Source organism: Mandrillus leucophaeus, unplaced genomic scaffold (genome assembly GCF_000951045.1).
Source record: "Mandrillus leucophaeus isolate KB7577 unplaced genomic scaffold, Mleu.le_1.0 Scaffold128, whole genome shotgun sequence".
Lineage (NCBI taxonomy): Eukaryota > Metazoa > Chordata > Mammalia > Primates > Cercopithecidae > Mandrillus > Mandrillus leucophaeus.
In genome coordinates this window covers 5,815,713-5,827,907 of record NW_012101209.1, presented here as the reverse complement: position 1 = coordinate 5,827,907, position 12,195 = coordinate 5,815,713, and the positions used below count along the sequence as shown (strand labels likewise).

The 12,195-nt window shown below is 45.2% G+C and overlaps 2 protein-coding genes across 2 annotated transcripts in view; both read right to left on the bottom strand.

Moving 5' to 3' along the window:
• HOXA3 (homeobox A3) overlaps positions 1 to 9,270 on the bottom strand; it is a 34,037-nt gene extending 24,767 nt beyond the window's left edge. Inside the window, exon 1 of the mRNA XM_011972265.1 lies at positions 9,130 to 9,270. The gene's annotated coding sequence lies outside the window, so the exon portion shown is untranslated. The remainder of the gene's footprint in view (positions 1 to 9,129) is intronic.
• Positions 9,271 to 10,580: 1,310 nt separating this feature from the next.
• Positions 10,581 to 12,195, bottom strand: part of HOXA5 (homeobox A5) — a 2,154-nt gene continuing 539 nt past the window's right edge. Inside the window, exons 2-3 of the mRNA XM_011972291.1 lie at positions 12,098 to 12,194; positions 10,581 to 11,129 (exon numbers count right to left, since the gene is read on the bottom strand). Coding sequence (XP_011827681.1) covers positions 10,879 to 11,129; positions 12,098 to 12,194 — 348 coding nt within the window. The 3' untranslated portion in view covers positions 10,581 to 10,878. The remainder of the gene's footprint in view (positions 11,130 to 12,097; position 12,195) is intronic.

Here is a 12,195-nt window from a genome sequence, read left to right as displayed (position 1 = left end):
CCCCACGTGCAGCGCCCCCACCAATGGGCGCACCGCGCGCGCGGACCCGGATCAGGAAACGCGCGGGTGCGTGATGGATGCTGCTGTCCTGTCCCTGGGCTGGGGGAGGGAGCAGGAGCTTTGGACCCCAGCCCCCCAACTTTGGTTCCCCCTGGGAATTCGGGCCCTGTCAGGCTGTAGGTCCTCTTGGGAGCCCTCTGCTTGCCCTACTGCTGGCTTAGGCCTCGGGCAGTCTGGCAGCCGCGACTCAGCGCTGACCTCGGGCGCAACCCAGTCAGGCTTCGCGTCCTTCAGGGGTTCTAGGCTAACGGGGGAAAGGAGGGCGTTGGGACCAAGGGGCATCCTGGCTTTTATGTACGCCCCTGAGAGGCCACCAGACACATTCTCCCAACCGCAGATCCCCCTTCCCCACACCCTGCTCCTTGCGTGTCGGCCTGAGAGCCCTTGTTTTGAGAAGCTTGGCAGAAGCTGCAAAGGGTGGGTGGGCAGCTAAGAGAAATCGACCCAAGGATGTAAAGCGAGGCCATTCCATTATAACTGGATGGACGCTTTTCATTTTTTCCTTCTTTCAGAGACAATCTGTTTCGCGTTTTCCTAAGAAAAATTGGAACCTTCGTAATAGCATCTAATTTGATGGGGTTGTCGATGTGAGAGCTAAATATGCCCGCGATTGCAAGGTGCGATTGTGAGAGAGAAGGTGGCCCAAGGATGGGAATGGATAGAGGCAATACCTCCACAGAACCGAGCTTTGAAAACAATAACTTCCTATTTCAGAACAATCCCCAAACAAAAACAAGCTAAGGTTAGAATAAACGCCTTGCCGGTCTGATTGCTGATGGGTCTTTTCCAGCTAAGAATTTCAAGTTTTCTCTTTTAGATCCTGCTTTCTCGGGCAGTATCTGAGACTAGAGTTATATTTACAGGACAGTCTATAATTTCTTAATTGCTGAAAATTAGCGTATTAACGATATCAGAAGCTCCGGAAAGGAGGGAGAGGAGACTGTTGCCTGCCATTTGGTAATTGAAATTTGATGGGTACACTAATTACGCCCTTATTAACAAATAAATTACTTATTCCACCTAATGTTGATCTTTGAAGTAAATACTTATGCCTTATTTGTACTGTGTACTTTCTCCCTTTCTTTTCTGAGTAAGAGACATATCTAGATCCTCTATTTTTCTGCCTAGATTAAAGCAGTGCAAACTAGCATAGTCACCATTCTAAAAATATTTTCATATTGGCATGCAAAAACAAGGATTTTTCAGCTGGTGCACCTTAGTTGATTTTTCAAAGAGCAGTATAAACAACCTTCTCACAACTGAGTCTGGAATGCAGACAAGGAAAATTATTTCCTAAGCCTGGAGACACTTCAAAAGGAATGTCAATTCTATCTTCATTCATATTGGTTACTCATAGGAGTTACTGAATGCTGGAATATATCCATTTGATGGATAGTCATTTAATGCTTAGCCACATAAAGCCTATTATATGGGACTAATCTTTAAACTAATTTAGGAAAAGAGGTTAAAAAGGGGATCATATTAGCTTTCTAACTGGAATCACCCTGAAGTGGTACAAAGAGATTTTCCATATTAGGTGTATGTGTGTGTGAAGAGTGCTGTCCATTCACATGAAGCACCCTGAAAATTTGTTTTTAATGAAATCTGAGCCACAGACAGAAATCAACACTGAGTGTAATCTTTAGCCATCCTCTCTAGACTGGAGGAAAAATTCAGCCTGTGATACATCTACCTGAACCAATATCTCTCCCTAGCAAGAAAAAATAATATATACAGAGGTTGTATACAATGTAATATAAATAATATATAGTTATATGTATTACAAATCTGAACCCTATAAGTTTCAGGGGGACAAAAAGCATGACAAGGAAATCTTCCCTCCTCATTTCATCAACCTTGAGTACCAGGGTCTTAACCATATCTGTTTAATATTTACAGACACTAAAACACAAAAATTCTGTTGTTTAGCCTCAGAACCTTGTACCAAGTTTCTATTTTTAAGTATTAATGAGACATAAGCACTGTTTTGTATATGGTTAACCCAAACGAGTTAGCTGTGCCTGTGTTTTGTGTGGTTCTATTACTTTAGGAAGATGGCCTTACACAGAATCCCTCAAGGCCTGTAACTTGTCTTTGTGGTTCGTATCATAAACACAAACGGAGCCAGGACCACCAAGTGTTATCTCACACACCGACATTTTGACATTTTACTGCAAGATTTATGGCTGTAATAAACAATCGCAGTACCTTTTCTGAACCTTCCTCAATCTCCCTTTGCAAACTGTAGCATCATTCCATCGAATCAAATAATCTTTTGAAAAACATTTTTTAAAATACCTCTTGCCTTTACACAATATCCAAGACACCAAAGTAAAGCCAGGAAGAAACTAACTCAATTAATAAACAAACTGAAGTTTACCAGCAGCATCTCGCCTGAGAAAAGATGGGATGCCCTGAAATGTAGCAGAGGGAGCATGCAAATCCTCGCACACCAACTGGCTCCAGTCCCAAGCGGGGTGGAAGCGTTATCCTTTCCTTAGGAAACTGGTGAGCACATTTGCTCATTTCCACGTGCAGGGGTAACATATTCCCAACAAAACCTTTCTTAAAATCCCATTAGGTGAAATAACTTTTCGTCATGTCCTCAAATCCCAGATGGAGAAGAGTGAAGGGAGTTGGAGGGAGAGGGAGGCTGAGAGGGAGGCAATGTTTTGCAGCTTGGTTTGAATCTGATTTGAATCATTTTGAATATATTTGTAACAGCCTTCTCTCTTGAATGCAATCCTGTCCCAAGTTTCAAAGTGACCGAACAGTGACACCGTGTGCATTTTGTTTCTTATTAATCTTACACATTGACAGTCTTTGTTAAATCACAAGGCGCGCCCTTCACCAGCCGACATTTTCATATTTGTTAGACGCACTGACCTGAAGTTCACCTCGGCCTTGGACTTTGCGCTTGTAAAAGGTCTATACAGTGTCTTTTAGCGAGCAGGGTGCTTTGCCCAGGTCACTCCTTCTCAGGAAAAACCAAGGGGAAAAGCCAAAGGAAATGTAAACGTTATGGAATGTATTGACTGTATTTGTCCTTTGTTCTTTAGAGCGAGAGTCCCCAGACTGTTCTCTCTCTGATGCGTGTTTCTGGAGCTGAACAGTGGAGTGGCAGAATTTCAAAATGCCTGATGGTGGCATTTGAAGGCTTCCCCCCACACCTACACTAGACACAAGATTTGAGAGGAACAACACTTTACCAGCCATTTGACCAATTAATAGTTTGGGGGTAATTTTCTTGTAGTAGTTTAAAATAATGCACACAACCCAGGGATGAGGACTGATATTCATATTGGGATTACACATGAATTTTAACTTGGATTGTTTGAGAGGCCTGAGGTTCAAAATCCTCCAAATAAAGAAGCAAGCACTCTAAAAGCAATAACTTCTGCGAGTACCCTTTTCTTTTACTTTGAAGTCTAACTAAGAGATATCTATGGTTTTTGAAGTTGACATGTTTCTAAGGTGTGTCACGTTTTTAACAAAAAACACAATAAAAAGGTTTTTCCCAAAGAGACACATAATTGTCTTGTTGACTCATCGAGGGGTTTCAGTTTTCTTCATTTCACTAGCCCAAATGTGGTGAAATGTTCACTGCTGCAACAGCAATCACCACAGTTGTTTCCTTTCTTCTGTTTCATCTGGCAAACCCCCATTTGGCTTCAAGCTCTTGGCCAGAGTGAAAACTTTACACGTTGCACAGAAGCACCCTGATTACTTCCATGAAGGCAGTGTTTGGGAAATATTTATTTAAAAACTGAACATACCTGGCACTGTTAAATCCAATCAACCAAGATATATTAGGATGATCTTAAACATTCCTTCAAGAGTCTACATTCTGAGTAGTTGAATTATCTCCAAAGTTAAAAAAGAAAAACCTAGGGAAAATATTTCACCTTTCTCTTCTCTGTTTTCCTATACTGATCCCTTGAAGGTCAATTCATACAAAAGAGAAATATGTCCTCTGGAAAATAGATTATTATAGCACCAACACTTAAAGCCATTCTAGATGGATGAAAAATAAAATATTGTTTAGCTCTTCAGTTGCAACTCACACATGAGGCATGGTTCCAGTCGGCTTCCTTAATACACTATTCCCTTTCTTTTCTGCTCTCCTACCCTTCTGCTTAGGTTGCTTTCTCTTCTCCTTGACTTTTTCTTCAATTCCACGTGTATTATTAAAAAGTACATTCTGAAGAATAGAAAATATTCTATTCTGCCCTGGTTGTCTTACACAGTGGCCTGGTATTTGTGGATTTCACCTTTCTGCATTCCCTACAGTCTAGTTATTCACTTATAGCTTGTAGTACTTCTCTTACATTCAATTGTGGTTTAATAATAAACAACAAAAATTTCCAAACAGGAACATTTTCATGGCACCAATAAGCATTTTGTCACTGGTAGTGCTGGTGGAAGGGGTGAAGGGAGAATTCTGTGTCTTTCAGGAGGGTGTCCACTTCCTTCCTTCCCCTTCTCAGATCTCAGAATGCTTTGCATTCAGCGGACTGTAGTTTCACAAAAAGCATATTCTATGTTTGAAAACTGCAAAGATTACATTTTGCAAGAAGTGCCTGTGTTTGCATTTGTTCTTACACACTTTAGGGGTCATGATATGTACTAAAAAGACAAAAAACTGGCCAATCAAAATCCCTCTTTTCAAATAAAGGAGGTTTCCTGCACCATTCTGTTGCCTTTGAAGGCATAATGAAATATTGGAAACTTGCGACATTAGTTTTTAAAGCTCCATAGATGAGTTTTTAGCATTTTTATTTTGTGACAAACCCACAGACTCCTGGTTCTCCAATACCTAAGGTGTTGGTGTTTCAGTAATCTACGCCTATTTACCTGCTGCTATTCCCTCAGAACAGGAGCGATAATTCAAGATGAAATACAGCATGTATTACTCTTGAAAAGAGGAATTTTCTATCCTTTCCTCCGTAATTGAGGTCATTCAACCACTAGGGTTCACCTGGAGTCCATACCGTGATACACGCGTCACTCCGAGCCATTTTATCTTTTGTGCTGATAGTCAAGATCACAGCTCTAACATTGACATCAAACTCTGTCTGGGCAGATGACTAAGAGCACTGCACAATGTAAACTTTTGACCCTCAACTTTTTGACCTGCAGTTGTAACGCACTAACCACAAAGATACACAAAGCTGAGCCTCTTCTTTCAGGGGGAAGGGGCCCCCCTAGCATCTCAGGACACCCTGCTTCTGCCACTGCCATTTGAAATTGGAGGGTGAAATGGATATTTTTCCTCAGTGTTTGTGACTGGACTTTTTGTTAAATCAGCCTACGACCCCTTTGTCAGCAACTAGGTACTAGATTAACTTGAAATCACTCGTGATTCTATTTTACAAGGAAAATTTGGAGCAGAATGGGAGAACCTTGCAAAAAGTGAAAGAAAAGAGAAGATGGGGGAAAGCAAGCACTGGGAGGTGGAGACACTTTTTCCCTTTATTTAAAACTAAAGACGCAGCCCTAATTGTTGGGAGAGCTGGCCCAGGCGGGTGAGTTGACTGTGAACTTGTACTAAAGCGTGCTCTGCTGGCGATTCCTAGGGTGTGCAGATTTATCTTCTCTGCATTTACTTAACCCGGCAGTGAACTGCGCGGGCGTCATTTGTTAGGCGATGACAGACTTCACCTCCAGCAAGGGCTGCTTCACAAAATCGCAATAATTATCTAATAACCTTCATAACAAATATTATTATTGAAAAGACTGGCTTGTGGGGAGGGGATCTGGTGGGAGAAGAACAAATTTATTGTGAACAACACCAAACAAAACAAACCTGGGCAGACCTTCAAGTTCTGGGGCTTAGAATGGCTGGGGCTGTGGATCCCCTCCCCTATGTGGGTGGGAGCTTAGGCTGACCCCCTCAGCCCTGCCTGGGAGCCCCGTTTATAGTTTTGCCATTGACTAGAAGGAAATTCCTCTTTAGAAACCAAAGGGATGGAGCCCACAATGCTCTGCACTCTCCATGGTGGGCAAGCCATGGACAGACCCCCAGCCAAGTCAGGGGAGAGGCTGAGAAGGGCATCTTTTAAGCTAAAAAGATTGTTTTCCTCCTTAATTGCCCATCTTTTAAGATGTGATTTGCTTTCCACTCACTAATTATTTCAATATAGTCCTCTCAGAATCTCAGCAAATGAACAGGACTCTATTTTTGGTAGGAAATTCTGCCTTGCTCTCCCAGAGCCGCCAACAATGAAGCAGGGGAAAGAGCAGGAGAAAAGGAATCTTGGCATAATGTTGTGAAATTAGACCATGGAAACCCTAACAAACCCCTAAGTAAGTGTGACCAGAAGCTTCCTGTTGTATTTATAGTTCAGAAATATTGTCTCTTCAGCTTGTGGGAACAAACGAGCCCCCGCACATTGCCGCTGAGGAGGAGCACACACACGCACTTCTGCCACCGGCTGAGGCTGGATGTCTTCATAAAGCCCTCAGTGACAGACATATTTTTTCTTAGAAAGTTCCTCTGCAAGAACAACCCAAAAGAATCCACAAAAGAAATAACTTATCTACAGAATGAGCAGAAAACCAGCCATCCTCTTTATTATGCTTTCTATGAAAATAGGAAGAAAGAAAAAAAATCCTCCAATAACGTATAGGTCTGACTGCATGATGTATTTTTAAAGTCATTTAATTCCATGTGGCCATGTGGGTTTGCCTGCTCTCTTAAATTCTACTTAAGTTTTGTGAAGATTAAAACAGACAGAAATAAGCAAGCTGACAATATTTACAGCCTGTAATTTTTCTCATTCCTTGGAAAGATTCTCTATGTTCTGTGGTGCTGGATATAACTTCAACAGGCTTTCTGCTCATTCCCACACCCCAAGGTGGAATATGGCCATGAAGTAGTGTGGATATTTTCTGTGTAAGTTACTCAAACTAAACTGGCAGAATCCCTGTCACTTTTTTTTTTTTCTAATTTCAATCACCAAGAAATCACTCAAGCAAGATCACCAAATGAGTAACTAAAATGGAACCCTAACCCAATATTTTCAATAAGGAGCCCACAATTCAGAGCAGCAAAAAAAAGGAATCCAGTATTCTCACAGACACATAACATCATAAAAGAGAACCCATACCCATATAGAGTTTATATCCTTGTTCCCACTAAGATGTGGACACATCTTCTCGATTGCTGAAGTACCAATGTTTACTTTAATAGGTTGCATACAATTACTTCAGGATTCTTCACCTTGCCACTATTCATGAGAAGTAGCACTTGTGGGAGGGTTTTTATTTTTCAAAAAAAAACTTTCTAGGTTTTGCTTTCTGGACCTCTGACTTTGGGGACATCTGTTGGACTTATGTTGAGTGTAGGTGGCCTCTGCACAATAAAGTTTATTGAAATTCCAAATCTATACTTTCAGTTTTTTCACTTTAAGCACTTAATAGGTATCTTTGCCAATTAATACTTGCTGAAAACTGCCCAGCTCCTAAGGAGAAAAGCAGATCCTATTTTTTGTTTCATTTCTGAATGCAGTAGGAGAATTTGGCTTAATTCCTAAAACAGGATTGAGGGAAATCTACTGGGTCCCTTGTGGGTACCCATCCAGAAAAAGATCCCGGGACAGGCCACAGTCCCCAGGCACTGGGCTTGGGTTTTGCCATTGAAGAATATGGGGGGTTGGGGCCAGAAGGGGTGACTGGGGCCAATATGGAATTGTACCCAGGATAAACGTATTTCACCTTACTTCACCCATTGGTGCAATTTTGGAGATTGTTCTGGAAATCATAGATTATGTAAATTTCCTGGGATCAAACAGAAAGACCAGCTAACAAAAGAAAGGCGGAAATCTCCTACTGACAAAGGACCAATTTCTTCCCTAAACTACCGTTTATGATGTGTCAGGAAAAACAAGCTAATGGCTCTGGGGACTTTTAAGTTGGGCATTGAAGACACCTCAATTTCCCCCCAAAACTTTAGAGCACAGTTTGGAACAGAGAATTCGCCTGCATGTTGAGGGGGAGTGAATTTCTCCAATCTTAATGTTATCTAGGGGGCCGCCTAAGGTGCCTTCTGAGGGTCCTGTGCCTAGATGTTTTTAATTCTACAAAGAAGGAGAGGAAAAGGAAAGAAGAGAGGGAGAAGAAAGGCAAAGCGGAAGAAAAGAAAGCGCTTTAACCCCTTTCAATTAGCCTGGGGATTCAAAGACTAAAGTTAAATCCGGCCATAAAGTTTATTGCTTCAGACTCACAGGCGGGTGAGAACAGTCCCACCGAAATAAAAAGAACGTGCAGGCTAACAGGGTTCAGGGCCTGGTCCCGGGTGCGGGGGAGGGGGTGCTGAACACCCTCACACACCAGGGTGGGGACCCTTGGTCCTCAGGGTCCAGTGGGCGCTAGCAGCCCAGGATCCACCTTGCAACCCGGGAGCCCAGGCTGGAGGTGCAGCCCCCGCCTCGCCGGCCTCTGCCACCCTCCTGCTCTCGCGAGCTAGCCTGAAACCCAGCCCCGAAGGCCGCTGCCTCAATTCAGCCCTGCCAGATGACCCCGGCCCGCGAAGACATATTGCCACAGCCCCGTAAGGAATCCCGCCAGAGTCCGCCTCGGCCCTGCCCGGGCCTTTCTTTCAAACTCCTGAGCGCAGCGCGGCCTCGGCGCCCGCGGCCGGCGCCCCCCTGTCTCCCAGCCCCCACCCCAGGGCTCCGCGACCCCCAGGAGCCGGCCCCGGCCGGCCCAGCAATTGCGCGGGAGACTGGGGATGCGGCCTTGCCAGGTTCCCACACACAGGCCCATTCGCACACAAAAAATCATCTTTTTGCACGCCGGCAGGAGCAGCGGAAGTCATTAACATCCGCGGTTGTGCAGCAATTAAAGTTAGGCCTGGGGATGCGGCGCGGCCACAGGCGCTGCTCACCCTGCTGCCTCCGCAGAGCTGGTTCCTGGCGCTGCTCTTTTGGGCAGAGGGAAAGTTTGCTCTGCCTTTTCGAATTCAGAGGCAGCCTCAGAGCTATTGAACCAGAGAGAGAGAGAGACAGAGGGAGAGAGAAAGTTTCCAAAGTACAAATAAACTTGAAAGCGCTCAGGAGGCGAGCTTACCTTAACTCGGAGGGAGCCATTTTTCAGAGTTTTGAGAACTTGTGGTTTGGACACTTCTGGACCTAAAATTGACAGTTTGAATGGCCAGGCGGCACACGTAGCCTGCAAAAGAGTCAAATGGAGTCCAGCGTTAGTGAGATTATATGTTATGTGGTATATAATGTTGGATGTCAACTCCCCAAAACCATAAAACTTACTTTAATGGCCCCACGTGACGTTTTATAGCCAGTGAGCCGATCTGTCTGTGCTATGGATGATTTTACGATCTAATTCATAGACAAAACCCTATTCATTTGGCACCCAAATGTCATATAGCCGGAACTGGGGCTTATAAAGTTTACTGTTTTATAACTTTTAAAAGGAAAGACGGCATCAGTGTAAGCAGTCGGTAAATGTGCAAATCTCTAGTTGCGCTTTAGCTGCTCTGAGGAGTTTCCCAATCGAGCTAGGATGGGGTAAGTACCTTCCATTTGTAGCAAATTAATAGTAGCAAAAGAAGCCAACTGGGTCCAGGATGAAGAGTGGGGAAGGGGTGCTGGGATGGGTTAAGGGCAGAGGGTTTGGGGTCCACAGCCAGACAGAGCAGTGTCTTCAGCAAGTGGAGGCCTAGGACAGCCTTAGGAAAGAGGCAGGATCTGTGTGGCCTGAGGGTGGCTAACAAAGCCCTGGGCTTTTTCTCCTTTTTTCTTGCTCTTTCTCTCTTTTTTTTGTACCCAGCAAGTTAACTTGGTTTCCTCAGAGATGGGCATGGTGGCCTGGAGCTTTGGAACCGCCTACAGCTTTTTCCACCTTCTGCCCTGAACTTTGTGATGGGTCAGAGTTAGGGAAGCGATGGGCCAGTCTTGGTATGAGGTCTCCCTGCACAGGTCATCTGCTCAGGTAGCCTCAGACCCAACGGTTTCCAGGACTGGACAGACAGACAGAAAAGCAGACAGAGCCACTCACTATTTGGCACAAACCAGACCAAATGAACTTACAATAGAAAGTTTATTTTTTGTTCCAGTCAGTATTTTTTCCTTAAAAACAAATACAAAAAAAAAAAAAAAAAAAAAGCTGATCACAGTTTGCTTAAAACAGACAGACTTGGACAATATTTGTAACTTTGTTCACAAAAACATACATCACTGAAGCTGCGCTTATAAGAGCCACTTCCAGAGTTCGTGCAAAGGGTCCTACAAAGGCACGCAGGGACACACCGCTTGGAGTCACAGTTTTCATCACAGAGTCACTATTCACTACACGTCGAACAAGTTGTGTCTCATCAAGTCACCTCTACAACAGCATTAATTACACAAGGAATATAGGTAGTTTGAATAAAAATATCTTTAACAGCTTGGAGCTATTGAGACAGGAACACTTCCACGCACATGCACAGTTAAACAACTTGAGTGCAACACACAACATTGGCACTAAACGAGATTGAAGGGGGACTTTTTGTGTGTGTTTTTCTCTTTTTTTGTTATAGTTACTTCAAGTAACACAGCTTGCTTCATATAAATAAGTTAAAACATCTATTTTTTTTTTTTTTTCAAGACAAAGCCATTCAGGACAAAGAGATGAACAGAAAGCAGATCTACTTATACAGGCGCTATAATGGCAATAAACAGGCTCATGATTAAAAGATGAATTAGGGCAAAGAGAACAGGGCTTCTTCACAGAAGGAACACAAGGGAGTTTCAGAAAGTCACCTTAGTACTGACACTACGCGGGATCCGCTAATACTGCTCAGTACTTTAAACGCTCAGATACTCAGGGACGGAAGGCCCCTCCTGCCGCGGCCATGCTCATGCTTTTCAGCTTATTATCTTTTTTCCACTTCATTCTCCGGTTTTGGAACCAGATTTTAATTTGTCTCTCGGAGAGGCAAAGAGCATGTGCTATTTCAATCCTTCTTCGGCGTGTCAGGTAACGGTTGAAGTGGAACTCCTTCTCCAGCTCCAGGGTCTGGTAGCGCGTGTAGGCCGTCCGGGCCCTTTTGCCTTCCGGGCCGCCTATGTTGTCTGCAATAGAAAAGTCAGCGGTTTAGCCACCAACTCCTGTCTTCCAAAGTCCTCCAGGGGGACAAGCTTGGGTCCTGAGCAGGGAACCCAGGCGAAAAGCTCAACAAGTTCTCCCTACCAGCCCGCACACCCCTCCCGAATTTCCTTCCCTCTTCCTTTCTAGAGAGAAAACAATACGATTTGGATCCTGGGAACAATCTGCCCATCTGAGGCTGGGGCCGTGTCCCGGAGGACTCCGGCGTTCCCTGGCTCCTCTCCTGCCCTCTGCGCCCTACCCCGGGCGCCCCGATCGGGAGGCACAGCCCTCCCAGGCTGCCCACCGCACAGAAACCCAGGAAGCAAGGCCCTTTCCTGAGCGCCCAAGTGGCCTTTGGGTCACCCTGCCTCAAAGTTCCAGCCCCGAGAGCCGCCTCCAGTTTCCAGCCTGCAGGGTTGGGGCGCCTGCTTTCTTTTTCTTCCCTTCCCTTTCCTTCTCTCTCCCTCCTGCCCCCAAAATTCAGAATCCTGCCGGCTCTCGCCCGATTCTTCCCCCCAAGCCCTTTTTCGGGGGCACTAATTAGTAACGCTGCTTCCCCAGCGTAGCCCTCCTCATAAATTATCCGCCCTGACAAGCCCGATTCACGACTCCTACTGCCATCCTCTACCTCTCTGCGTCTTGCTCAGCTGGCCTGACCCGGGAGAGCGTTCCAAGGCGTGGGGTTCCAGAGGGGTTTTTTGCTTCCTGCCCCTTTCAACGTCTAAACTGGCCCAGCGAACGCCTATTTCCCCCACTATTTGTGAGCGCGGGGTGCTTGCAAAGAAGAGGAGGAAGGAGGAAGGCAGAGGAGGGAGAACGGCAAGGAGAGGCTCCGGCAGGGCTGGGAGAAATGAGACCAGGAGAGAGACTGAGAGAGGGCGGCAGAGGAGAGAGGGGGGACCGAGAGCCGCGTCCTCGCGGTCGCGTGGATTTAGAAAAAGGCTGGCTTTACCATGACTTATGTGCAGCTTGCGCATCCAGGGGTAGATCTGGGGTTGGGCGGGCGGCGCCGGGCTCGGCTCGCTCTGCGCACTCGCCTGCTCGCTGCTG